Source organism: Crocuta crocuta, unplaced genomic scaffold, assembly GCF_008692635.1.
Source record: "Crocuta crocuta isolate KB4526 unplaced genomic scaffold, BGI_CrCroc_1.0 scaffold50, whole genome shotgun sequence".
Lineage (NCBI taxonomy): Eukaryota > Metazoa > Chordata > Mammalia > Carnivora > Hyaenidae > Crocuta > Crocuta crocuta.
The window spans coordinates 3,043,328-3,069,776 of record NW_027527428.1 but is presented as its reverse complement, the minus strand read 5'-3'; the positions used below and the strand labels follow the sequence as shown (position 1 = coordinate 3,069,776).

General features: G+C 46.2%; 2 protein-coding genes and 1 long non-coding RNA gene across 6 annotated transcripts in view; 1 reads left to right on the top strand and 2 right to left on the bottom strand.

Annotated features, from left to right (window-relative positions):
* UNK (unk zinc finger) overlaps positions 1-9,219 on the bottom strand; it is a 33,882-nt gene extending 24,663 nt beyond the window's left edge. For 2 of the 3 annotated variants that reach the window (XM_077754594.1, XM_077754614.1), the window contains exon 1: positions 9,070-9,218. In XM_077754594.1, the coding sequence (XP_077610720.1) occupies positions 9,070-9,173 (104 nt within the window). In that variant the 5' untranslated portion in view covers positions 9,174-9,218. Of the gene's footprint in view, positions 1-9,069 lie in introns of all 3 variants that reach the window. The other variant, XM_077754600.1, reaches the window with a different exon arrangement.
* LOC144223842 (uncharacterized) lies at positions 2,082-8,896 on the bottom strand. 2 transcript variants are annotated; one of them, XR_013332847.1, is made up of 5 exons: positions 8,082-8,896; positions 5,058-5,312; positions 4,596-4,699; positions 4,386-4,487; positions 2,082-3,678 (listed from the first exon to the last, which is right to left on the bottom strand). It is a non-coding gene; the product is annotated as an uncharacterized LOC144223842 (long non-coding RNA). The 2 variants fall into 2 exon arrangements; XR_013332846.1 differs by lacking the exon at positions 8,082-8,896 and adding an exon at positions 6,336-6,610.
* A 4,213-nt stretch (positions 9,220-13,432) lies between the features above and the next one.
* Positions 13,433-15,806, top strand: H3-3B (H3.3 histone B). The gene is made up of 4 exons (XM_077754586.1): positions 13,433-13,570; positions 14,028-14,165; positions 14,269-14,422; positions 14,514-15,806. The coding sequence occupies exons 2-4, from the start codon at positions 14,038-14,040 to the stop codon at positions 14,640-14,642; spliced, it is 411 nt and encodes a 136-aa protein (XP_077610712.1). The 5' UTR covers positions 13,433-13,570; positions 14,028-14,037; the 3' UTR covers positions 14,643-15,806.
* The last annotated feature ends 10,643 nt before the right edge of the window (positions 15,807-26,449 follow it).

Genomic DNA, 26,449 nt, shown 5'->3' with positions numbered 1-26,449 from the left:
ATTAAAAAAAAATTTTTTTTAAAGATAAATTACTAGTAGTTCTAGATTGAGTGTTTATAAGGATAAACAGGAAAAAAAAAAAATAAGGATAAACAGATTCTGTTCTGACACCAAACATAACCCAGAAACCATACAAACCATGTAACAAGAACCATAGCAGTGGGAGCTGCCCAGAAAATGGCCTTTTAAAAAACAAAACCAAATAAAGTTAAAACTTGGTTGGCAAATATTTGGACAATTCTGAAAAAGCACTATGCAGCTATAGAGATTTGGTGTCCAAGTCTGAAATGATCCTGGTTTAAAACATTATTCAGGCAAATAAAGTAAATGTTTATTGAATTTGAGTGTATCTGAACTTTTAAGGTAGGCTTTTTATTCTATACCTGGTTTTTAGCCAGAGTAGATACAGTAGGACCTTAGAGCCAGTATGAACCTCCTAGATACAACAGAACTGTCCTAACATACAGATACACAGGAACCCACCCACAGTACATGGGCTATAGGCACGGAAGCAAGCAAAGGCTTTGAAGTGGGGGAACCATTCACAGGTAAATAGCTGCAGCCCATTCTTCACTGGGAAAGGCATGACATTGGTGAGCCATCCTGGTCCCAAGAACTAAACAAGAACCAAGAATGATAGGTTAGCGTGCAGCTAGTCCTACATGCTCCTGCTTCCTTTTACAAAAGCTCCCTTGGCCGAAACATTTCGGAACTGGTAAAAAACCGAGGAGAAAGAGTTCATGGAAGGTTCACTCAGATCACTGATTTTGTAGAATGTATGTGAGGAGTACTGAAAACCCTGGATCATTCTTCCCCAAGTTAGAGAACACTGTGACTTGATTCAAAGTTTTCCTGTACACAGCCGGCCTAAAAAAAACCTCCAATTTGATGAATGTTCTAGTATAAATGTTTGAATTGATGTGTTATTCTGTACACTTCTGTGAAACAAAGTCTTTGGCCCTGTAAGAGCACATCTGTTTACTTTAAAACACAAATCCATCAGGTAAAATACAGGTAGCCTGTATGTGTGGCTACATAAAGAATGGCTACATAAAGAAGGCTACACAAAGAATGGCAATTAAAGTAAAATTTGAGGGGCATCTGAGTGGCTCAGTCGCTTGAGCATCTGACTTCGGCCCAGGTCATGATCTCACAGTTCGTGGGTTCGAGCCCCGCATCAGGCTCTGTGCTGAATGCTTGCTCAGAGCCTGGAGGTTGGAGCCTCCTCTCTCCTTCTCTCTCTGCCCCTCCCCCACTCACGCTCTGTCTTACTGTCTCTCAAAAATAAATAAATGTAAAAAAAATTGTTTTAAATAAAGTAAAATCTGAATGGATATGGAGGACAGGAATATACTCTGAAGACAACAATGACCCACATGTGACCTAGGAACTGAAAAATCTACTTTAAAAAAAATTTTTTTTAATCTTTATTTTCGAGAGAGAGACAGAGCTTGAGCAAGGGAGAAGCAGACAGAAAGGGCGACACAGAATGCGAAGCAGCCTCCAGGCTCTGAGCTGTCAGCACAGAGCCTGCTGTAGGGCTCAAACTTACAAACTGTGAGATCATGACAAGAGTCAAAGTTGGACACTTAACTCACTGAGCCACCCAGCTGCTCTCTGAAGAATCTACTTCACTGCAGATGTAGCTAAAGAAGGCATTTGGTTAAGGCTATTGAAGGAGGTAGCAAGGAAACTGAAAGCAGTAACTTGGCCTTGTTCAAATATTGATAAGAATGGTACATATACTGTGCTAAATGCCATGCACTATTTTAAGCACTTTACATATATTAACTCAGACCTCATTAACTCCAGCTGGCAGGTACCACTGGTATCCTCAGGAAACTGACATACAAAGAGGAACTCCCTTGCCCAAGGTCCCATGGCTAGTAACTGGCAGAGCTGACCTTCAACCTCAGTCTTGCCCTGGAGTCAGTACTCTTTTTTTTAACTGTTTATTATTTTTTAAAAATAGTTTATTGTTAAGTTGGTTTCCATATAACACCCAGTGCTCATCCCCACAAGTGCCCTCCTCCATGCCCATCACCCCCCTTCCCCTCACCCCCCTGGAATCAGTACTCTTAAACACCATGCTGGTAACTATGTTTTTCTTACTTGAGCTAAAAGGAAAAACAAGACTAACAGCAAACACTAATGGACTCTCCAGAATCCGTTCAAAATATATTAGGGAGATTTTGACAGGTCGTGATTACAATAACCACAAAATAAGTCACTAAAAATCAAAATCGGGGCACCTGGGTGATTCAATCAGTTACATGTCTGTCTTCAGCTCAGGTCATGATCCCACAGTAGTGGGTTTGAGTCCTGTGTCTATCCTGACAGCTCAGAGCTTGGAGCCTGCTCTGGGTTCTGTGTCTCCCTCTCTCTCTGCCTCTCCCCTCCTGCCTGCACTCTGTCTCTCTGTTTCTCAAAAATAAGCACTGAAAAAAATTTATATAAAAATAAAAAAACAAAAATGTTAACTTTAACATGCTCTAGTAGATATTTAATATTTATTTTATGTCTTCATTATGAAGTGCCTTTTTAATTTTTTTAAAGTTTATTTATTGGGGTGCCTGGGTGGCTCAATCAGTTAAGCATCCAACTTGAGTTCAAGTCATGATCTCGCAGTTTGTCGGTTCAAGCCTCACATCTGGCTCTCTCCTGACAACTCAGCCTGGAACCTGCTTGGGATTCTGTTTCTCCTTCTCTGCCCTTCCCCTACTCACACTCTGCCTCTCAAAAAAAATAAACATTAAAAAAATATTTTTAAATAATAAAATCTTATTTATATTTCGAGAGAGAGCAGGTGCACACAAGTGGGGGAGGGGCAGAGAGCGGGGGATATAGAAGGAATCCCAAGTAGGCTCCACACCAACAGCACAGAGCCCAATGGGGGGCTCAAACCCATGAACCGTGAGATCATGACCTGAGCTAAAGTTGGATGCTAAACCAACTGAGACATCCAGGTGCCCCCATTATAAAGTACTCTTAGTTCAATAATAAAATTTAAGCTTTGGATTCTTTTTAGATAAGAAAATACAGGTATGGTTTTCTAATTTATGTCATATTTGAAAAGACTGATTTGCACAAATCCTAATATGGCAAGCTACCAAATACCTGGTACCTCTAAGCAGTGAAAGTTACATCAAAAAGAAATAGTAATGTTCCTACCAGAACAATAAAAATAAACTTACCTACAGAAACTACTATTTAAAACTTTTAAGTCATAAAACACAAGGCCAAAAGTTTTTATCACCTCTTCTTTCTTAAGTGTAACTACCTCTCCTCAATGGGGGTAGTTTTGGGAGCAGGCCAAAATTTCAGAGGAAGGTGGGAACATGGGCCTTTTTCCTCCTCATCAGAAGTCATTTTGTTAGGACTTAGGGTGGCCATACAATGTTTCAAATACTAGGAGGAAACAAATGGGTTGACTTAAGAACACAAAAAGCGAACAGTGATATAAAGATTAAGGAAAGGGAAGAAACATTTCAATAAGCTCAGATAGGACATGATGATACTGTCACAGGCCTGAGTATCTTCTTTATCTCCTAAATAAATTGAGCCCCCAACAGGAAAAAGGTCACCTCACAGAGAACGCTATGAGATTTTTAAGTCGCTAGACTCCTTTCCATCTTCTCCTCCTCATCAGCTCTTGATACTGCTGTCAAATTCTACACACTGGCAAAGAAAAAAGGGATGAAAGTTGAGGGATTGTATAGAGAAATAATAAAAATTTGAGATTATTTGAACTAAAATATTACAGCTATTGATATAATTTAAAATGCCAAAAATACATGGCCTGTCCTTAAAGAAAGGTCTATGCGAACATTCAACCAACCATAAACTACCTGGGAATGGAATTCATTCCTTTTCAGAAGAGCAACCTCTTCTACCCGCCACCCACACCAGGAAGCACAGTTCATTTTTACAAAGACACTGGGGAAAACATGCTTGCTCCTTATAATGGCTGTCAATTCAGAGTCAATTTGAAGTACAACTGCCAACAACTAGGAGTCTCAAACTTGCTGAGTATTCGCTTCTCCACAAACTTAGACCATGGGGGCATTCACCTAGAATGGATACACAGGGACTAAGCCATTGAGAAGGCTGGAAAAAGGGCACCAAGGAGCTTTTCACGAACTGCAGGCTTTCCCATACCAAATGATGCTGGCAAGCCCTGATAGGCCATATGAGCCTAATAGATTCTTATGCCCTGATTTGTCTTTAACCTTTTTAAAAAAATTGAGATATAATTTACACAACAAAAAAATTCACCATTTTAAAGTGTACGTCTCAGCAAATTTTAGTATATTCACCATAATGCAGAACTACCCCCACTATCTAATTCCAGAACATTTCTATCACCCCCAAAATAAACCCCATACCTATCATCGTATGCACTGAATTTACCCAACTTTCTCCGCAGATATTTCTGTGGCCCATGCAGGTAATTTAAGATGGCTGGCTGGGGTGAATCTACACAGTATCTATGTGATAAGAAAACAAAAAGACTACTGAACCCAAATTCTTGGCATTTTTAGAAATTAGACTAACGTAATTTTTATATATTGTCTAAGAACGGCAGAGAAACTTACATTCAACATCCATCTTCACATAACACATTAGTGTGCCCCAAATTCATCCAAGATGTTAAAAGAAGGGAAGACAATCTACTAGGATTAGCCATAACTGTCCATAGCTGCAATTTCAAAATATAGAAGATGCAAATGTGGGAAAACCTCCTTTAGTATCAAGCATAGCTAGATTAAAACAAAACAAAACAACAACAACAAAACGGAAAAACTTAATCATTAAGTAAATACTGCCCCATTTGGGAAAATAATCCCTACACCAGTCCAGTATTTAAAATAATGTAGCTTTAAATGCAACCTTACTTTTTATCATTCCTGTGACCTAGAGCCTCTCCTAATGAGAAAAATAACCTTTAGGCAAAAGTCTGGCAAGAAAGCCTGCAGATGTGTGGTGCTCAGGTGCTGCAGGTTCTTATTACCTAAGTGAGCTCATGGCTTCTAAGACACACAGGAAGGAGACCTCACCTTCAGGCATCAGGGTGTTGAAAGCGGGAGGAAGTAGGTCCACGAGGGTGTCTTGCTTTTGTGCACTTATCTGGGGTGCTATTTCCAGAGAAGGAGCTCCTTTATAGAGTGTGCCCAAGATGGATTTCTCTAAGTTGCTCTCAGAGTTGTCCAGCTGCCCTCACCAATAAGTCAGTCTTTGTAGGTTGATAGAAACCACCAGTCAAAGCAGATGCAAATGGATTGTGGGGAAGCCTTCTTTAGTATCTAACATAGCTGGATTAAAACAAAAAAACTTAACCATTAAGCAAATCTTCACTTTAATCATTACTTTAGATCATAGCAAATATCAACTAGGTGCTATGCTTGACTCTACCCTTAGCATGGGCACTTAATTCTTAATGGGGATATCGTGGGCTCGATTGATGGCCATAACGAGCTCTTAAGTTTTGTCCTGTAAGAAATTACTTCTACTTGAATAGCAAGTAAACAAGATACAGAAATATTTATTGGTAATGTAACTCATGCTTGCTGAGGTTGCTTAGCAACCCTTCCAGTGATTTCTGTTGCACAACAAGTTGTACTCTAGTAATGTATTCACAATTTTATTGCAATTTGCAATTATGATTTAAATACATTTTCATTTCCTGGGTTTTCCAAAAACACAGTCAGATGCAATCAAGTGAAGTCACGACATTTACACAATGTATAAAGTAACAAATTTGCCTCAAAATAGTTATCTATGGAAATACTGCTACCTTATCTGGTTAAAGATGCCCAGGGAACAGTCCTAAGTTAAAATGACACTTGGCTTGATGAGGTCATAAAGCATTTCTCTTCTGTCTACCTAGAAGAAATTACCCAGTGGCCAGAATCTCCAAGAAACCTTCACACTGAACTAGAATTTCATTTTCCTTTATCCCAAAGGTATTAAGAAGCCTGAGAATCCACTGCAGGAGAAGGAATCCAAAAATGATATAATGTCTTTAAGGCTTACATCCTCTTATAGGGACAGAATACTGAGTCAGAAACCTGGTTATTTTGGAAGGCAGGTTTTTTGGTGACCTTTCAACTACACACTCTTCTTTTCTATTCCCAACTATAATAATTTAATAATTGTTATACAGTAAAAAGTCCAAAGTTAGCTGAACTGTAGATGCATTTTGGAATTGAATTGCTCTAAAATTTCCCATTCTTAAATAGGCTTTTATAAAATTCTTCTAATACAATATACAAGATAGACTTGTTCTGAAAACAGCTGGATTAAATTCAGTCTTTGTCAAATAAAAGACAAATTACCTAGCAAGATGTCACGTGGTTCTTCTTTGGAAGAGGACTAATACGCGCACATTATCCTTTTACTGCATGCTTAGCAAATGCTTGAAGCTGTACAAGAGAGTTAACTAATATAGGCATTTTCTAAAGGGTAGGATTCCTCAAGTCTAGCACAAGTGCCTACTACACCAATTTGCTGAAAGGATTATTTCAAAGTTTTCCTTAAAGCAAGATTATTCACAAGTTTAGAAGGAAAAACAACAAAATAATTATTCTTCAAACTACGTCACCAAGACAGTTGAAACTCTAGGACTTTGTAGGGCAAGAACAAGCCTACAGAAAGGCAATATTTGTTTCTGGTGAATTCAACGGTGTTTGCCAAGATTGTCTACCATTATAATGAGTGGCACTCAATCCCTAAAAATTTTTAAAGTTTATGTATTTTTAAGCAATCTCCACACCCAATGTGGGGCTCAAACTCAAGACCTTGAAATCAAGAGTCACATGCTCTTCTGACTGAGCCGGCCAGGTGTTCCACGTGGCACCCAATTTTAACACAAATTTCTTCCAGATTATTGCATATCACATAATCTCAAATAATATCAGGTTTAATTTACATCCCAGTAAGTTTTAAAAAGTAAAAAAAAAAAATTAACAGGTAAAAAGAAATACATTTAAAGAACAAAGGGTTTATATCTGTATCCCACAAATGGGTCATGCAATATATAAGGCCATATTCAGATTGGTATAAATTCAGGAAACTCATGCTTACGAGGAAGAATTTTTAAAAACGCTGGCCAGCTCAAATTTTTAAAGCAAATATTAAAATAAAAATTTTCTTATATTCTAACCCCCGGGGATAATAAATGGGTTCACCTTAAAAATAAAAAAAAAAATCAGTGCTATTAAGTGTACAGGCGTCAAGCTCCCTGCTCCTCAGACCCAGCATGACAACGGAATGAAGTTTTCCAAATCATCACAGCTTCTGAACGCCCGTAAGTCTCCCAAGGAAGACAACGGAGGTCTACCTTGGATTCTTGGTGATGAAAACATAAACATACATGCAAACGAACAGTCAACGTGAAATAAAAGATGGGAACACCTACAACCTCCAAGCCACCCAATCAGACTTGGGCGTTTGTTTCATCTACTTCGGTTGATTACTTAGCCACCTCAAAAGCCAAGACCGGGGATTCCTCTGCGCTTGCCCGACAAGGAATGCAAAGACAGATTTTAAACAAATGAGCGTATATCGGACAAGATCTCAGGTGTTAACGTTTCCACAGATGTTACCTTGTTTCATCTGTCGACTCAAAATAAGAAAGCCCTTCTCGTATGGATTCCCTAGTATAGACAGTGACAACTTACAGAGGTTGCTGCGGCGTTACACAAGATATTATACGTATTTTACTGAAAAATATGATCCGGGCAACCACAGATTATAAAGACGCTCCAGTTTATGTGAAACCCGCAGATTCTCAAGTCAAAACCATACTGCTGCCTGACCACACCACTCAACCTGATGAGTATTCTCCGAGGTAAGATCGGGTCACCAGAACCAATGGAAAGATGGCCGGAAGAACTCCAGTGAGAAAGGAGCAGCAAAAGCAATGGCCACAAGAGAAAAGTAACAGTTAACGTGGGTCGGACTGCAGCCAAGAAAAAGCTTCCACTTCTTTCAACCAATAGCAGGGAGTATCACGAAGAAACCAATACGCTTCCTAAAACCGAGGTCCCCCAATCCCAGAACACTTTCCCAATGGGGCTTACTTCTGTGAGTGACAAACGGGAGCTCCTCCTGTCTAGTTTTAATTCTTTCTACTCCAATGGGGGCTTCCTGCGCTCGGCTCACCAGGCGGCGTTACTGTGTGGCTCTTAAGGGGTTTTCGGGCCCCCAGGTTCCAAATCGCCAGCCAGCCTCAGGCCCACCTGGGGATCCTGCTAAACGGCCTCAGCACCTGGGAGCACAGGCGGACAGGAGGCAAAGCGCACCGGGGAAATCGGAAACCAACATTTTGCGGATCGGGAAGACCCGCCTCTGTACCCCTTTCTCCCGAGGCAGCTAGCGCTAGGGGGTCGTTGAACGTGCCTTGAAAAGGACATAAAAAGGAGACGGGGACCTCCGCTCAGACACCAGCGGGTTCCCGGGGGGTTCCATCTCGCTGGCCTCCTGCGGTGGGAGCGCGGGGGCTGAGGACACCCTCCGACCCCCGTGGGCCCCCGTGGCCCCGGACTCGGGCCGGATCCGCTGTCCCCGCGAGTTCCAGCAAAGAAGGGCCTTCGTACACGACACACGGGCTTCGGGGACACAAAAGGCCTCCCGGGCAGAGCGCGCGGGGCGCCTGACAGGACCTCGGGCCGACCGTCATGCACCGCGGCCCTCGGGCTGGCCCCCAGGGCACGCGTCCTGGCCCAGTCCCGGGCTTCTTATCGCCCCGCGAGTGCCTGAGACTGTGGTTTTACGGTCTAAGGAACAGTTAGGCCTCAAAGGCCTGGCCTGAGACGTGTGCTCTCCGCAGCCCGCGCTCCCGCCTTCCCCACTCGGCGGCGCGGACCGAGCTTCCCGCCCCACGGCCCGACCAGGGGTTGGTGGCAGTTAGAGGCGGTTGGGACCGGCCCCAGCAGGTTGGAACCGGTCTGGGCCGGGCCGGAGGAGGAAGGGGGGAGGGAGAGGCCGCCTCGCGCTCTCCCTGCGCGCGTGACTCACGCTGGCCGCTGACGTCAGGCGTGCGCGCGCGGCGGGGGGGGCTCTACGTACGTGTAGTGCTGCGGTTTCTCGGGCTGTGCCTGCAGCACCTGAGCGGTAGCGGCCGGGGGCGCCGAGGAAGCTGCGGAGCCGCCGGGCCCGGGGCCCTTCGACATGGTCCTGTCTTCCTGCCTCTTCGCCGCTCCCCTTTTATTATTCAGTCTGCGCGGTCCGCGCCGAGGACCTAGTGCGCCTGCGCCGCGCCACGAGAACGTGAAGACCCCCCGCACGGCAGCAAGGGTTGCTGGGAGTTGTGGTCCTCGGTTTGGCTGGAATTTTACCGTCGGCAGAGGGTTGCTGCCAAAGGAATGGACCACAATACCCAGGGATCTTTGCAGACGGTGTCCCGGATGCTGAGGGCCCGCCACGACTTGTGGGGATTGCAGTCCCGTCCCGTTTCTCCTTTTTACCAGTGCGTTTCCAGGTTCGCAGGCGAGATTTCCTTGAAATTGGAGCCCCTGAAGGAGAAGGAGCTCAGAGCTAGAGAGGCCCTACCGACTTCTGTAAAACAGTCCAAGTATAATTTCATCGCCCACAGTGTAGGAACTACTCGCCACCGGATTTAGTAGGGCTTGGTCTCAGTTCTGATGCCAGTCGCAGCAGTGCTTTAAAGAACTTGTCCGTTTTTAGCTCTGGGCCTTTGTGCTGCAGGCACCTATAGTACTCCCCCAACATCCTCATTCCTGAGGCCAGGCCAGCTGGGGAGGCATGAAGGAAAGTCTGCCTATTAGAAGTCAGCCTGAGAAATCTTTGTTAAAGTAGAGCTACACGACACCATATTCCCGCGTCTTTGCAGACGCGCTCCGTAAACTTTTTCCCCCGCCCTGAAACCTGCAGTTCCGCGACATGGGTCCCTTGTCAACTCGACACCTGGCCTGACCAACTTGTTTCCAGTACATGAGGAGCCAAAGACGAATTTAATCTCCATCTAGAATAGTCTGTTACACTGGCAAGTTGTAGGGGTGTTGAGAAGCGTCACGGTGTCCAGAGGCAGAACTTGGGTTTGCGTAGAGGGTGCTGCAATTAATAATCCACTACGGTTTTGTGCTCGGGTCGGCAGGCTGTGTTTTTCGTCCCTGTTTCCCGCTAGTCCGGCTAAGTTCACAATGTTAGATTTCGGAAGATAAGCCAATTCCTCTGACCTAGGCGTTCTGGGAGCTTTACAAAGTTCTTCATGGATATGTGGACACTTGTCATTTAACTTTGTTTTCCAGGGGCACCTGAGTGGCTCAGTCGGTTAAGCATCCGACTTCAGCTCAGGTCATAATCTCTCAGCTCCTGAGTTCCAGCCCTGCATTGTCGAGCTCTGTGCTGACAGCTCAGAGCCTGGAGCCTGCTTCGGATTCTGTTCTCCCTCCTGTCTCTGCCCCTCCCCAGCTCGTGTGCGATCTCTCTCTCTCTCTCTCTCTCTCTCTCTCTCTCTATCAATATTAACTTTGTTTTCCATATTGAGTCTATTTAAATCCATTGTTTTTAATGGCCGATTTATATACGATTAGATAGATAGGATTTTGTTAACTAATGATTGTCACTTTTTTTTTTTAATGTTTTATTTATTTCTAGGAGAGAGAGAGAGCGTGAGCAGGGGAGGGTCAGAGAGAGAGGGAGTCACAGACTGAAACAGCCTCCAGGCTCTGAGCTGGCAGTCGGCACAGAGCCCGACGCGGGGCTCGAACCCACGAACCGCGAGATCATGACCTAAGCGAAAGTCGGACGCTCAACCGACTAAGCCACCCAGGCGCCCCTGATTGTCACTTTAAAGGAAAGCATTCCCAGTAACGTTGGGAGTGAGGGAGGGCGGGGTGAACGGAAAATTGTTAATGCCCAAGAATGACAAATACTTTATTTAGTTCCAAATAACCTCACATCAGAAGCCTACAAAGTTGAGAAACTGGTATTTCCCAAACAGGCCAAATCAATTAACCACTAGGGGCGTGTGAAGAAAAATTTCAAAAGGACAAATAAAAGTTGTAGTGTATTGATTTAACCCTGTTATTAAATCCAAGAACTTGGTTTGTATGTTATTCCCAAAATTCCCGAGTGTGGTTTGAATGAAGAAATACAGCTCCACAGTACGAGGCTTTCAGTAAGCGTATACCATAAGCTTCAGAATGAGTGTGTACTGGTAAAATTGGGGGATGATCTCATCCAAACTGCTTAATTTACAAAAGAGGAAACCGAAACTTAGAGAATTTGCGCAGAGTCACTCAGCAAGCCCATGGCAGAACAAGAACTAAGTAGCCTACATGCTGCATCACTTCTACACTGTTTTGATTGTATAAACATTTTCCGTTCTTCTTCATTTCCTGTGTCGCCTTCCCTCCCCCTCACCAATTTAGGAAAAAGAGAAATTTGCATGACTGCTGGGAGTAAGAAAGACAAACTATTTCCACCAATCATCCTTTAAATGGATGAATGTAAATCTAACCCAGCCTCTCCTGGAGCAATTTTAGTTCCCCTCTAGTAATGAACAAAACTGCAAAAACAAAAACAAAACTGGAGTGTCTGTCAGGATTCTGGATCTTTTAGAAAATCTTTGGAACACAAAAGGATTGTTAACTTGGGAGCCCATTTCTTCTCCAGTACTTTTGGGCAGTCAAAAAAAGTTAACCCCCGCAGGGTGTTTTTTTGGTTACATCTCAGAACATTTGACAGCTTTCTAAGTGGGCTCTACCCAGTGGCTTGATTCTTGGCTTTACACAGGTTCTGAGGACAGGGCAAGAGCCTCCATCTTGGTTTCTCAGCATCACGTGAATGAAACAGAAAGCTCTATTTTTCCCCTACTGTAAATTTTGGGCAGAATGCCGAAATTAAACTTGACTAAATTATCACATAAAAGTTTAGGTATGTGATAATTAAATACAAATTGTACCTGTTAAGATTGATTGAGAGGGCTGAAATGAGAGGAATTTGATACCAGAGGTTGGGTCAAAGACATTTTTGCCATAGCTGATTTTTCAAATTGTGCATTTTCCCCCTCACTGTTGACACTGAGAGCAGACCTTCGATGTCACAAGTAAATTTTTGAGGTATTTGTCTTTATGTACAATAATTATCTGAGTTAAAATCTATACATACTTGTTTTTTGTACTTTTTATTTTGATAATTTAAAAATATTCAGGGGCGCCTACCTGGCTCAGTCTGTGGAACATCTGACTTTTGTCTTGATCCCAGGGAGAGTGAATTTGAGCCTCACGTTGGGTGTAGAGATTACTTAAAAATAAAATCTTTGAAAATACATAAATAAAATATTCAGTGGGAAAAAAAATTCTGTGAAGCCAGAGTAGGAACTATGCAGTAAAATGCCCAAAGCTGTATTTTAATTTTCTGAGTTTGTTTGGCTGCTCTTAACCTTAAGCCTGCTTTGATATTTTATATACCTGTGTCTTCAAGAGAACTGAATATTACAAAACATCAAAGACATTTATTTAGGCAAAGAGAGATTACCATTTTTATACATTTGTCATGTTTCTTAGAAGTTATCTATCTACAAGAATATACCATTAAACGCACATATTTAATTTAGTTTTCTTTATTTTTTATGGACGTGCAAATGCTGTCCTAGGACTATTCCCATTCTGGCTGTAGTCATTTCATTCAGTTGAATTACATAATTCAAAAATATGTTGCTTAGTAGGTTGCTTCTCACTTAAGCATTTTGAAATTACAATATAATGTAATTTGTGGTCTGAGAACATACAGAACAGTAAGTATAAAATCACTTACTGACATTTTTTTCTTTGTATCTACTATTTACTGCTACCTACACCACCCAACAAAACTACTGCCTTTTGATTAAAATGTATATGTGTGATGTCTAAAATACTTGGTGATACGATTTGCTGAATTCTAATTCTCTTTTACACTATGTACATAACTATCAAAATGTGAAAGTAAATAATTACAGGGAACACATTTTATTTTACTATGGAAAATATTTACAAAAACTTCCTTAAAGTAACTTCTACATTTTATTCGCGAGATGCAGCTGTGGTTAGGCTCCTGCCCATCCGTCCCCTTAAGTCCTGATAGAGACCAATGCAATTCATTTGCATTGACTTTCTATTGTAGAGCTTTGGAACCAAGGGAAGGATCCAAACATAGCTTCATTTTATCCAATCAGAAGGGCCGCTTCGTGCTAACCTCTGATTCGTCCATTCCTCTTTGCATTCATCCAATCATCAGGCCACTTTAACAGCCAATCAGAGGCCTAAGTACCCACCAATCCGGGAGCGGGTCCGAAGCACGGCCTTTGTGTCGGGGATGTCAGCGCGTCGGCGAAAGCTCCCGCCAATAGAAAAAGTCGTTGGTGTATGCAAATGAGGTCCCTATGACGCAGAGACGCAGCGTGAAGCGTGGGTATAAGAACGGAGGCCAAGGGGGGGTTTGGAGCACAGAGCGGTTTGGTGGTTCGTTGGAGGGTCCTCTTTTCTTTGCTCGGCGACTGCGGCTCTTCATTGGGCAGCAGGAGCGGCGCGGCGATCGAAGAAGCGGCCTAAGACTTCGTTCCTGGGTAAGTGTTGGCGGATTTACTTGTCGTCCGAGGCCCCGTCGGCCGTTGATGCCGCGGGCGGCAGCCGTTGGGAGCGGAGCGCTGGCCGGTGCGGGCCACCCGGGCCGCTGGTGTCGGGTGTGGGGCCGGGAGGTTTTCCCTTGGGGCTTCGTTCTGGAACCGCGTCTCCGCCTCTTTCCCGGTGGTGATTCAGAGGTCCCGATGCCGGGTTCCGGGCAAGCGGGGCCTCCGCCCGTCGAGGAGGGGAAGTGACTCCTCCCCGCGCTCCCCCTCCCGGGGGAGGCCGCCGCCGCTCCTCGCAGCCTGAGTCATTAGGGGAGGGGGAGGAGGCGGCAGTGGCGGCCCCGGGCCATCTGCCGCGGCGCAGAGGCGGGAGGGCAGGGGGCGCCGAGCCCGTCCCGCCCTCCGCCCCCGGGAGGCTAGCGCCGCGGCCCGGAGTCACGGGTGTCTTCTTTAGGTAAAAGAAAATGGCCCGAACCAAGCAGACTGCTCGTAAATCTACGGGTGGGAAAGCGCCCCGCAAGCAGCTGGCCACTAAAGCCGCCAGGAAAAGCGCTCCCTCTACCGGCGGGGTGAAAAAACCTCATCGCTACAGGTAGGCGAGGCGCAAGGAAAACAATGACCGGGGGCGCGCGCGGCCCCGAGCGGGAGCGCTGTCGGTTCCCGGGGGTCCACTGACACTCTCCTGCCCGCTGCAGGCCCGGGACCGTTGCCCTTCGAGAGATCCGTCGTTACCAGAAATCGACTGAGCTGCTGATCCGGAAGCTACCTTTCCAGCGGCTGGTGAGGGAGATCGCCCAGGATTTCAAAACCGATCTGAGGTTTCAGAGTGCCGCCATTGGCGCGCTGCAGGTAAGCCGAGCGCGGCTGGAGCAGGGTCGGAGGGCTTCGTGGCCTCTCGTCCTCGGAGAGAGTTTAATGGTGTGGCTCTTGTCCTCCACAGGAGGCCAGTGAAGCGTACCTGGTGGGTTTATTTGAAGATACTAATCTGTGTGCCATCCACGCTAAGAGAGTCACCATCATGCCCAAAGACATCCAGTTGGCTCGCCGGATACGGGGGGAGAGAGCTTAAGTGAAGGCCGTTTTTATGGTGTTTTGTAGTAAATTCTGTAAAATACTTTGGTTTAATTTGTGACTTTTTTTGTAAGAAACTGTTTATAATATGTTGCATTTGTACTTAAGTCATTCCATCTTTCACTCAGGATGAATGCGAAAAGTGACTGTTCACAGACCTCAGTGATGTGAGCACTGTTGCTCAGGAGTGACAAGTTGCTAATATGCAGAAGGGATGGGTGATATTTCTTGCTTCTCATGATGCATGTTTCTGTATGTTAATGACTTGTTGGGTAGCTATTAAGGTACTAGAATTGATAAATGTGTACAGGGTCCTTTTGCAATAAAACTGGTTATGACTTGATCCAAGTGTTTAACAATTGGGGCTGTTAAGTCTGACCATACATCACTGTGATAGAATGTGGGCTTTTTCAAGGGTGAAGATACAAGTCTTAACCACAGTGTAACTTACAGTTTCCTTAAAAAAAAAAAAAGTAAAAACTGGCAGCTATAGAATACACTATGTGCATTTATAATAGCTATTTTATATATTGTAGTGTCAACATTTTTAAATTAAATGTTTTACATTCACATGTGGTGGGGAGTCTTGTCATTAAGGTGTGTGTAATTTAAAGTCCAGTTGGTTTTCTCCTGACTAGACTGCACTTGTTTTCATGAGAGTAAACTGCTTTGCAAATTATACCTTGCATAAGTCCTCATTCTACCACATGTTAACTAACCCTCTAGCTGATTAATGCAAACACTAAGGGGGGGGGGTTTATTTATAAGGGCTCTAGAATATAATACAAGTTATTCACACCAGCATCATCTGTTACTAATCTATACTAGTTAGTGCAGCTTTTCTTTGTGTTGTGGTTGGTCTCATAACTAGGTTGAGTTTCTCTCTACGAAGAGGAAACCATGCTGAAGTTCTTTTCCTCGTGGAGTTTGTATTATAATAACCCTTAGAGTAAACTTGGTGTGGGAGAGGGGCACACAACTCCAGCTTCTTGAACCTCTGCTAGTTAAGGTGGTGTCGGTTAGGTTACATCTGATACATGGTCCTGGGAAAATCACTTTCTAGAGACGGCCTTCTAAGTGGTTTTAAAAATTAACCTTCTATTGAAGTCTTTAGGTCAATTATGTATGTTGACTAAATTTACAAATAAACTTGTTTACTCAACTAAGTGTCAAAAACCTACATTGAATATACAAAGAAATATATCCATAATCTAGGTTCTTTGTATCCTGAAGTTTGAGCTTGGTTTGTATCTTGTTTTGCTTGGTAGAGAAAGGAACCGATTGTATGCAGAAATAATTAGAACTTCTTTATAGAGGTTATTTTAGCACAAGTACACCTTGGTCTAAGCCACTTTTTCAGTATGAAGCTAGTTTAATTGACCAATGGATGGTCCACTGTATGCCTATTAGTATCTAGATCTAGTCCGCAAGACCATGGGCACAAGAGTCACTGGTCATGAGACCAGCATTTTGTGTATTTGACTAGTAGCTATAGAAAGATAGTTGTGCCCTGATAAAGTAGCTTTTTTAAGTTTGGGTTCATTTCAAATTCAAGGGGCTTTAGGAAGAGAGGCAAGGTAGGATATATAGGCTCGATTCTTAGCAGCTTAAGGAGTCTTCTGAGACCCTGAAGGTGGAAAAGTGGAGTCCAATAAGGGTTCTGGAACAGTGACTTCCCAATTCTCATCATCTCCTAGTGTTTCTGAAGGACACTGCAATCTTGGATGTGGGGCTGTGCTGTGGGGCGTCTGAGTACTAGACCTCACCCTGGTGCGGTCCGTTTGTTTACCAGTCGTGATAATCCAAGTGGGGTGTAACTTGAACCTTCTCCCCCAGTACAACTTTCTTACATCCTCATGTAGAGGTTTGTGGGTTTTATTGGGCGGCTTGGAATCTGCTGCTTTAAATAGTGCAGCTTGTGCTTCCACACTGCATGAGCCTACTTAACCCAGAAGGCAAAAATATCTTTTGGTTCTAGGAAGCTGCCCACACAGGATAACCCTGGGTTTAGATAATGGAAAAGAATCTGTAAGGAGAAAAGCAAAAGCTGGAGCTGATGGAGGTATCCTGTGCCCTTGATGGATGAGACAAAAATAAAAGTTTTTTTTGAAGTTGAGACTATCTCATCTTGTTAATGGTCTTCATTTGAATTGACAAAACCTATTTCACAAATGGAACTTTTTGTGGGTAAATGCCTGGAAAGTTGCCTCCTGACTTACCTGGGGGTGGAGGGGAGTACCTTGAGAAAGGACAGGCAGACCTCTGTTTTGAAAGGTGTCACAATTTGCTCAAGACTGCCAATTTATGCCTGTTGAGCCTGTGTATTGGTGCATTTCTTGATTAGGACGGGCCAGTCTGGCTATCAGGAGATTTTGAACCGAGCTATTTATTGCCCTTGTCCTGAAGCCCTTAGTCTGGCCAAAGCCAGGTCTACCCTGGTGAGGTAGCTGCCGTTGCTCTTTCTGTGCCCGCTTCTCTCTCTCCCCCTTTTCCCCTGCTAGGCTAATAGGAACTGTGGACCTGTGGGCTTGTGTTTCTGAGTCTGGCATAATCCCTGCTTCATCCCTAATCCGGTAGTGTAAAACCAGATGATTTAGACAACACCTAGAAATTACATCCTATTGGCAAAATTTAAGGTGGTAGGAAAACAGGCAAGCACTTCAAACCTGGCTTATGGTTTCTTCATTTGCTTTTTGAGAGTGTGCAAGTGGCTGAGGGACAGAGAGGAGGAGAGGGAATCTCAACCAGGCTCTGTACTGTTAGCCAACGAACTCCCACCCTCGACTGTGAGATCGTGACCTGAGCCAAAATCAAGCTGGATGGATGTTCAAGTCACTGTGCCACCCAGGCACCCCCAAACCCGGCTTATTTACGGACATTGCCCTTCTACGAATAGCTAACTGGGTCTTCATCACACCTCATTCAGCCAGAAGAACAGATCTGGGAGAGGCCAGCAATGGCCACCCCATACCCCTTGCCAGGCCTTCCCCAGCCAGGGAGGCTCAGAGTGTAGGGAAACCAGCTCTGAGCTGACTGGCTGGGCTGGAAATTTACTCTTTTCCACTCAGTTCTTTTCCTCAGTCATTCCTCTGCTTTCTCCCCTGGGGCTGCCCCTGGCTGGCTCCTTGCAAGCACAGCCTCTTGCCCGGTGTTGGGCATTGGGGCTGGGGCCTGTGCAGCGGGTGGAAAGCAGGCCCCCTTCTGGATCACTTTCAGGTAAAGTAGCAGACGGTAGACAGTCCGGTCTGCCAATGGGTCAGCAAGAAACTCAGGCGCTCCCTCCAGTTCGCACAGGACGGGCCCAGCCTGTGCTTGGGAGCAACAGCAGAGGAGGCCAGATTGCANCCCCCCCCCCCCCCCCCCCCGCAACGCCACGGGGAAGGGTGAGGTGTGGTTTTCACCACACCCATCTGCAGCTGTCGTCTCACTGGAGGTGCTGTGGTCCCCTGGGCATGAGAACCTTGAGCCCCCACCCTGAGCCTCTGGTCCCCACCCCTGCCTCCCTGTCCCTTGGGTCGGGTTGGGAGCACTTCATCGTCCCCTCACTGTGGCGATCACAGGCTGCTTCCCTCAGCCTGACCCCAGACACTGTTAGAAGAACACAGCGGAGCTGGCTGGGCCGTGCCTGGGCCCCACGGCCTCTTCCCCCCCTCAGCCCAATGGTGGTCCCACCTGCCCCCTGCGGACATCCTCGTGGCTGGCTGGCTGGCTGGGCGTGATTTTGGTCAGCAACTTGAGCGCAAACAGCTGGCCTAGCTGCCTTCCTGAGGCCAAGGCCAGGGGAAGGAAGGGCGGGCCAGGCCCCTGCCCAGGCTGCTGACCCAAGTCCCGCCAGCACCCCCAGGGAGAAGGCTAAAAAATGCCCCCTTGGGCCAGATGGCTGGCCTTCTGGCTCCCTGACCCCTTGGTCAGCACATGTGGCGAATGAGTGAGGTTGTAGATGGAGGTGGATGCAGCGGGGACAGCTCAGAGTGTATACAGAAGAGGGCTGTGCTACGAGGTGGAGCCGGAGCCTGGTGTCCGCCCCGCCGGGCTGCCTGCTCTGGGTGGCTCTGTTCATTGCCCCTGGCAGTGAGGGATCCCACCCGGATACCACCATCGTAACCAGCAGAATCCTGGGACTTGTGCGGGATGTGCCCCCTGCCTGAGCATCATGGCCGCTGTCTGGCAGGGGCCAGGCCTGTGGGTCAGGCACACCCAGGAGCAGCACGTAGCTTTCTGCCTCCAGCAGAGGACCCTCCTCCACCTCCACGGAGGAAGCTCAAGAGTTCTGCAGTCACTCTCACTACCAGGGAAGCAAGGGGAGGGGGCTTTGGGGAGGCTGTGGCCCCTTGGAGGGGCTGTAAGGCCGCACATGACTTGGAAAGGAAGGGTGCCAGGGACTGGTTGTCTCCAGCAGCTGCTGCCAACCCTAGTTCAGGAATATAGACAGTGGAATGGAGGGTGGGCAGTGCCCAGTGCCAGGTGCTAGAAGGGATGGCTGTGGGGCGTCTGGATGGCTCAGTTCATTAAGCAGTGGTCTTCGGCTCAGGTCATGATCTCACAGTTTGTGAGTTCAAGGCCCGTTCCAGGCTCTATGCGGACAGCCTTGGATCCTGTTTCCCTCTCTACCTCCCTCTCTCTCTCTCTCTCTCTGCCCCTCCCCCACTCACCCTTTTGCTCCCTCTCAAAAATAAACATTAAAAAAATAAAAAAGGCACCTGGGTGGCACAGTCGGTTAAGCATCAGATTCTTTTTATTTTTTGTTTATTTTTTATTTATTTATTTATTTTTTATTTCTAGGAGAGAGAGAGACAGCATGAGCAGGGGAGGGTCAGAGAGAGAGGGAGTCACAGACCGAAACAGGCTCCAGGCTCTGAGCTGGCAGCACAGAGCCCGACGCGGGGCTCGAACCCACGAACCGCGAGATCATGACCTAAGCGAAAGTCGGACGCTTAGCCGACTAAGCCACCCAGGCGCCCCTCTTTTTGTTTATTTTTGAGACAGAGAGAAACAGCATGAGTGGGGGAAGGGCAGAGAGAGGAAGAGAGACAGAATTGGAAGCAGGCTCCAGGCTCTGAGGTCTTAGCACAGAGCCCGACGCAGGGCTCCGAACCCACGAACCGTGAGATCATGACCGGAGCCGAAGTTGGACGCATAACCAGCTGAGCCACCCAAGCGCCCCAAGCATCAGATTCTCTATCCTGGCTCAGGCCATGATCTCAACTGTTCAGGAGTTCAAGCCCCCTACACTGATAGTGCAGAGCCTGCTTGGGATTCTGTCTCTCTTTCTCTCTGACCCTTCTCCGCTTGTGCTCTCTCTGTCTCCAACTTAAAAATTAAAAAAAAAAATTAAAATTATAAGAGGGGAACCTGTGTGGCTCACTTGGTTAAGCGTCCGAGTTTGGCTCAGGTTATGATCTCACGGTTCATGGGTTCGAGCCCTGCATGGGGCTCTGCTGACAGCTAGCTCAGAGCCTGGAGCCTGCTTCAGATTTTCTGTCTCCCTCTCTCTCTGACCCTCCCCTGCTCACGCTGTCTCTCTCTCTCAGAAATAAATAAAACATTAGAAAAATTAAAAAAATAAAAGAGAGAGAGACGCCTGGTGCCTTAAACCGTCCCCTGCATCTTGTGACTCTGGATTTCTCCCTGGCCCTTGGCACGATGGCCATCAGCCTAGAGGGCAGGAATTTCAGGGACATGGAGGCGGTGCCAAATAAAGATAAGGCGTAGAGCTGGCCCCTCTTAGCAGGAGCATCTGAGGCCAGGGAGGGACACGAAGCTCCTGGTGCTCTGAAGGAAAGGCCTGAGACTTGCTTGCATTTGGAGTTGTGCCTGGCACACAGCAGAAGCTCCAGACGTGTGAGCTGACCAGCTGGGATGGCCTTGGCGGCCCCACAGCACAGCTGGCTGGATCTGCTGCTGGCATGGGTGACAAAGAATCAGCCCAAGTCCTGAGAGCTTTGGTTACTGGCCTGGCTTCCAAACTGGGAGTGTTCCATGTAGAAACTGGGGCTCCCGTGGTCTAGGAGAGCAGCCACCCCTCCGTCCCTTATTAGCATCTGAGCTTTGTGTTGTCGTCACACTCCAGTTAGCAGAAGCTATGGCAGGTCAGGATGCTGGTGGGGACAGGGTGGTGACTGAGAATACAGGCTCAGGGTCAGATAGGTTCAAGGCCCAGCTCTCCCATTTGGATGAGTTCCCGAGCCCATCTGCGCCTCCCTAGCTGTAAAACGGGAATAAAAACAGTTATCTAATAGGCTTGAAAGATTTAATGACATAATCTGTGCAAAGCCTGGTGACTAAAAATATATGACAACAGAAGTAAAGGGCACTGACCAATCCGAACACAGACGGTAGTAAACAACCAGTGCTGCCCTGTGGGCTGAGTACAGCCCTGATATCAGGGCTTACCACAAGCTCGATATTAGTATTATCAATATTACAGAAGCTCCTCTCATTAATATTACAGCAGGGCAAAGGGGGTCCAAATCAAAAGATAGGTTAGCCATCTGGGAACAACCACAAAGAGAAACTCCCAGAATGAGTGAGAGGGTGGCCATCTGCTGAGAGCAAACATTTTCAGAGAAGGGATCTGTAGATATTAGCATGAGGGGTGGACCCAAATCCCATCAGGGTCCTGGCTGTGACTGCAGAGAAGTCAGAGCTGCGCGAGCTGGAGACCTCAATTGCCTGAAGAAAAACCAAGTCTAATTTTCTTTTTTAAACATTAACTTTGGGGGCACCTGGGTGGCTCGGTCGGTTGAGCGTCTGACTTTGGCTCAGGTCATAATCTCACGGTTTGTGGGTTCGAGCCCTGCATCGGGCTCTGTGCTGATAGCTCAGAGCCTGGAGCCTGCTTCAGATTTTGTGTCTCCCTCTCTCTGCCCCTGGTTGGCTTGTGTTCTTTCTCTGTCTTTCAAAAATAAATAAATGTATATTTTTTAAAGTTTGTTTTTGAGAGAGAGACACACACACACAGAGCATGAGCATGGGAAGGGGCAGAGAGAGAGAGAGAGAGAATTCGAATCAGGCTCTAGGCTCTGAGCTGTCAGCACAGAGCCCGATGCGGGGCTCGAACCCACAAACCGTGAGATCGTGACCTGAGCTGAAGTCGGAAGCTCAACCGACAGAGCCACCCAGGCTCCCTGAAAAACCAAGTCTAGCAGGAAGGACCCAAAGGCAAAGAGCCCGGGGATAGACACAGACTCTGGTAGGGAAGAGCCGCCTCTAGAGTGCCTGTCTTCAGTCAGGAGCCAGGTGTCACTATGGCCTGGACAAATGTGTGTGTCAGCAGCTTCTACGCCTGCCGCAGCCACTGGGTATCTGGCTGGCACTGAGGTATTTCCATCACTGCAGTGGGTATCGCTGGCAATTCTGTCATGATACCTCAGTCCCATGTGACAGCTGGCTCTGGCTGTGCTGATACTAGTGAGAGTTTCGGCCAGTAGAGCAGAGGACAGACCATTAGAGTGCCCCTCCCCCCATCCCCACAATCCTGTGACATCTGGCCAGGAAAGTGGGAGGGAGGGTCAAAGGTCAGACGCAGACTTCTCCGGAACAAATTTCAGTGTAACCTGCTAGATGAGATTCAAAAACACATCTTCTAAATAAAATCAATATTTCAGAGTTCCTCAGGGAACAAACAGGAGCGCTTGCCCTTAGATCAAATCCAGGTTCTCGAAGAACAATTGAAACAATACGAAGGACGAATATAGGGCAAATGGATGTGTTTTCAATCAAAATGAAACAATGGAAATAAAAACAAGGGTGTAGACCTGGCAGGCACTGGAATCTCTCCTCTCTCTCCTTATTTAGAAAGCTCTTTTCTCCTCCGACAGAGCACTTAGCCAGAGGGGGCCGGATTGTGTCTGCCTCCCACCCAGAGCATGAGAGCCTGTTTTATCTGGCCAATTGCACAAGGGAGAGTAGACCGATGTGTGCTGAATTAATGGCTGACTGATAATAACAGCAAATATTTATCCTGTGCTTACAAGGGCCAGGTGCTAGGCTGGGCACTTTATGAAGATGATCTCAGTCAGTTCCTTTTATAACAGTTTATTGGGAGGAATCGCTAGCCCCATTGTACAGATGAGAAACTGAGGCTCAGGTGGGTAGAGCATCACAGAGAAGGGGCTGCCTCGTCCCACACTCTGAGAGTGGTGCGGTGTTGAGAGGCATGGTTTATGGGTTTAATCCCATTTCAACCAGCCCCAAAGGCCACTCATTGTCTTGTGTTTTGTTTTGCCTGCACTAAAAAATGCTTTACTGAGGAGTGCTCAAAGGGAGCTGGCCCTCAGTTGGAATTTGGGATCCTTTTATTTCCCAAGGTTTTTTTTTTTTTTTTTTGGAGAGCGAGCGAGCATGAGCAGGGGAGAGACAGAAACTTCAGCAGGCTCCACGCATGGAGCGTACTTCTTTATTTAAGCAATTATTTAATTATTTATTTAAATAATCTTTATGCCCAACATGGGCTCAATCCTATGACCCTGGGATCACGACCTGAGCCTAAATAAAGACACGCTCAATTGACTGAGCCACCTGGGTGCCCCTCAAGGTTTTTTGTTTTTTTTTTAAATAGCTTTTAGTGAGGGGTGCCTGGCTGGCTCAGTCAGAACACTCGACTCTTGATCTCAGGATCCTGAGTTTGAGCTCCATGTTGGGTGTAGAGTTACTTAAATAAATAAACTTAGGGGTGCCTGGGTGGCTCAGTGGGTTAAGCGTCTGACTTCAACTCAGGTCACGATCTCACAGTTCATTAGTTCGAGCCCTGCGACGGGCTCTTTGCTGACAGCTCAGAGCCTGGAACCTGCTTTGGATTCTGTGTTTCCCTCTCTCTGCTCCTCCCCTGCTCAGGCTCTGCCTCTCTCTCTCTCTCTCTCTCTCAAAAATAAACATTAAAAAAATAAACTTAAACCCAGCTTTAGTGAGATATATTACACATATCATATAATTCACCAATTCAAAGTATAAAATTCAGTGGTTTTAGGATATTTGAAGATATGAGCAACCATGACCCCGGGCAATTTTAGAACACTTTCCTCGCCACAAAGAGAACTCAATATCCTTGGTTATCACTCTCTATCCCCTCCGTTTCCCTCAGCCCTAAGCAACGGTGAATCTCCTGTTCTGTCCCTGCAGATTTACCTATTCTGAACAAGTTGGGTATATATATATTTTTAAATGTTTTATTTATTTCTAGGAGAGAGAGAGAGAGAGAGACAGCATGAGCAGGGGGAGAGTCAGAGAGAGAGGGAGTCACAGACTCTGAAACAGGCTCCAGGCTCTGAGCTGGCAGTCAGCACAGAGCCCGACGCGGGGCTCGAACCCACGAACCGCGAGATCATGACCCAAGCGAAAGTCGGATGCTTAACCGACTAAGCCACCCAGGCGCCCCCACGTTGGGTATATTGAATCATACAATTTGCGGTCTTCTGGGACAAGTGTCCTTCATTTACCATGTGTTCAAGGCTCAACCACGTAGTTTCATACCATGCATCAGCCCTTCACTCTTTTTATTATGCCTGAATAAAATTGTTATGGACGTGTGCTCGCTTCGGCAGCACATATACTAAAATTGTTATGGACGTGCCATGTTCCCTTTGTCCATTTATCCTTTTGGGTTAACTTTTTTTTTTAAGTTTATTTATTTTAATAATCTCTACACCCAATGTGAGGCTTGCACTCATGACCCCGAGATCAAGAATCACATGCTTCTCCAACTGAGCCAGCCAGGTAACAACACCTTTTGGCTAATGTTGTTACCACCTTTTGGCTAATGTGAATAGTGTTACCATGAATATTAATGTAGAAGTTTTGTGTGGACCTATGTTGTTTTTTTTAAATGTTTATTTATTTTTGAAAGAGATGGGGGGAGGGGTAAAGGATCTGAAGCGGGCTCTACGCTGAAAGCCTTGAGCCCAATGCGGGGCTGGAACCCACGAACCAAGAGATCATGACCTGAACCGAAGTCCAGAAGCTCAACTGACCGAGCCACCCAGGCCCTCCTGGACCTACATTTTCAACTCTCTTGCATACATATTTAGGAGTGACATTCCTGGGTCACATGTTAACTCTTCCAGGGCATTTGGTGGAAAAGCTTAACTGTTTTACATTCCCATCAGAGACTGAGAGTTCTGATTTCCCCATATCCTCAGCAACATTTGCTATTGTCTTTCATTTTAGCCATAGTAATGGGGGTGAAATGGTACCTATTGTTGCTTTTGCTTTGCATTTCCTTAATGCTAATGATGTCGAGCACCTTTTCTTGTGCTTATTGGCCATTTGCAATCTTGGGGGGGGAATGTCAGTTCAAGTGTTTTGCCTATTTTAAAGGTATTTGTCTTTTTTGAGTTGTAAGAGTTCTTTATGTATTCTTGATACAAGGCCTTGAAATATAGGATTTGCAAATATTTTTCTCATTCTATGGGTTGTCTTTTTACTTGCTTGATTGTGTCCTGTGTCCTTTGATGCACAAGATATTTTATTTTAATGAAGTACAACTTAATCTATTTTCCTTTTATTTCTTGTGCTTTTGGTATCATATCAAAAAAGCCTCCGCCTAAGCCAAGGTCACAAAGATTTACCCCTATGTTTATTTCTAGAAGTTTTCAGAGCTGCATTTGAAAATTTTTATTACAAAAACATTTTTTTAAATTATATTTTAGAGAGAGAGCAGGCAAACGGGGGAGGGGGCAGAGGGAGAGAGACAATGTTATGCAGCCTCCGTGCTGAGCATGGAGGCTCCATCCCATGACCCTGGAATCAAAACCTGAGTGGAAATCAAGAGTTTGAGGCTCAGTTGACTGAGCCACCCAGGTGCCCCCAGAGCTGCATTTTTTAAAAAACTGAAGTGTAAATAACAGTGTTAAATTAGTTTCAGGTGTACAGCATAATGATTCAATAGTTCTATACATTACTCTGGGCTCATCATGAGTACCAGAGATGCACCTCATTTTTTTATTTTTTATTTTTTAATGTTTTATTTACTTTTGAGAGACAGAGGCAGCAGGAGCAAGGAAGGGACAGAGACAGAAGGAGACACAGAATCTGAAACAGGCTCCAGGCTCTGAGCTGTCAGCACAGAGCCCTCCCTACACGGGGTTTGAACCCACGAACCGTGAGATCATGCCCTGAGCATAAGTCGGATGCTTAACCAACTGAGCCACCCAGACGCCCTCAGAGATGTATTTTAAATACAGTACTCCGCTCTCTGGGCACCCCCCACCCCCCAGCAGAGCCCAAGCTCTATCCCGGCCACAACTCTCCACAAAGCCCCCACCCTAGTCCCAAACAGGCTGCTTACATTTCAGCATTTCTGCTTCACGGTTTCATATAGATGCAAATGCGGACAGGCGTCCAGGCAGGGACAGCTTGAAGGTTCAGGAAGCAGGCTGGTGAAAGAGGCGGTGAGTGTCACACGCTGGGTCCAAGGCTCAGGACCGAGGAAGCACCTGCTGGGGCCAACAGCCCCACCTACCTTGGCAGCTGCGGTAGGTCCTTCCAGGGGAGGCCGGGCCCACCGCCGGCCACTGCCACCTTCAGCTTTAGCAGTTATGACAGCGGGGCCACTACAGAAAAGGAGCCTGTAGAAAGCGACTCCCTGGTCACCACCAAACTTGGCTTTCCTCACCTCAATTTACGCATCGTGCCCGACCACCCTCTCCGAGACCCAAAATCAGGATCTGGTGACCTCGCACAGCGGCAGGACCCTAGGACCTGGGAGAGCCCTTTGGGGAAATTCAGGTCCCCTGGATGCCACTCTGCCGCTCTGGCTGTGGGTGAATGGCCCGGCCGCTGTTGGCAGCAGAGAAAGGGGCACCAGGG

What these genes read in the sequence shown, in the direction of transcription:
- H3-3B (XM_077754586.1), top strand. Translation starts at nt 14,038, where the DNA reads ATGGCCCGAACCAAGCAGACTGCTCGTAAATCTACGGGTGGGAAAGCG. An exon ending in AAAAAACCTCATCGCTACAG is followed by an intron (nt 14,166 to 14,268) that starts GTAGGCGAGGCG and finishes TGCCCGCTGCAG; the next exon opens with GCCCGGGACCGTTGCCCTTC. An exon ending in CCGCCATTGGCGCGCTGCAG is followed by an intron (nt 14,423 to 14,513) that starts GTAAGCCGAGCG and finishes TGTCCTCCACAG; the next exon opens with GAGGCCAGTGAAGCGTACCT.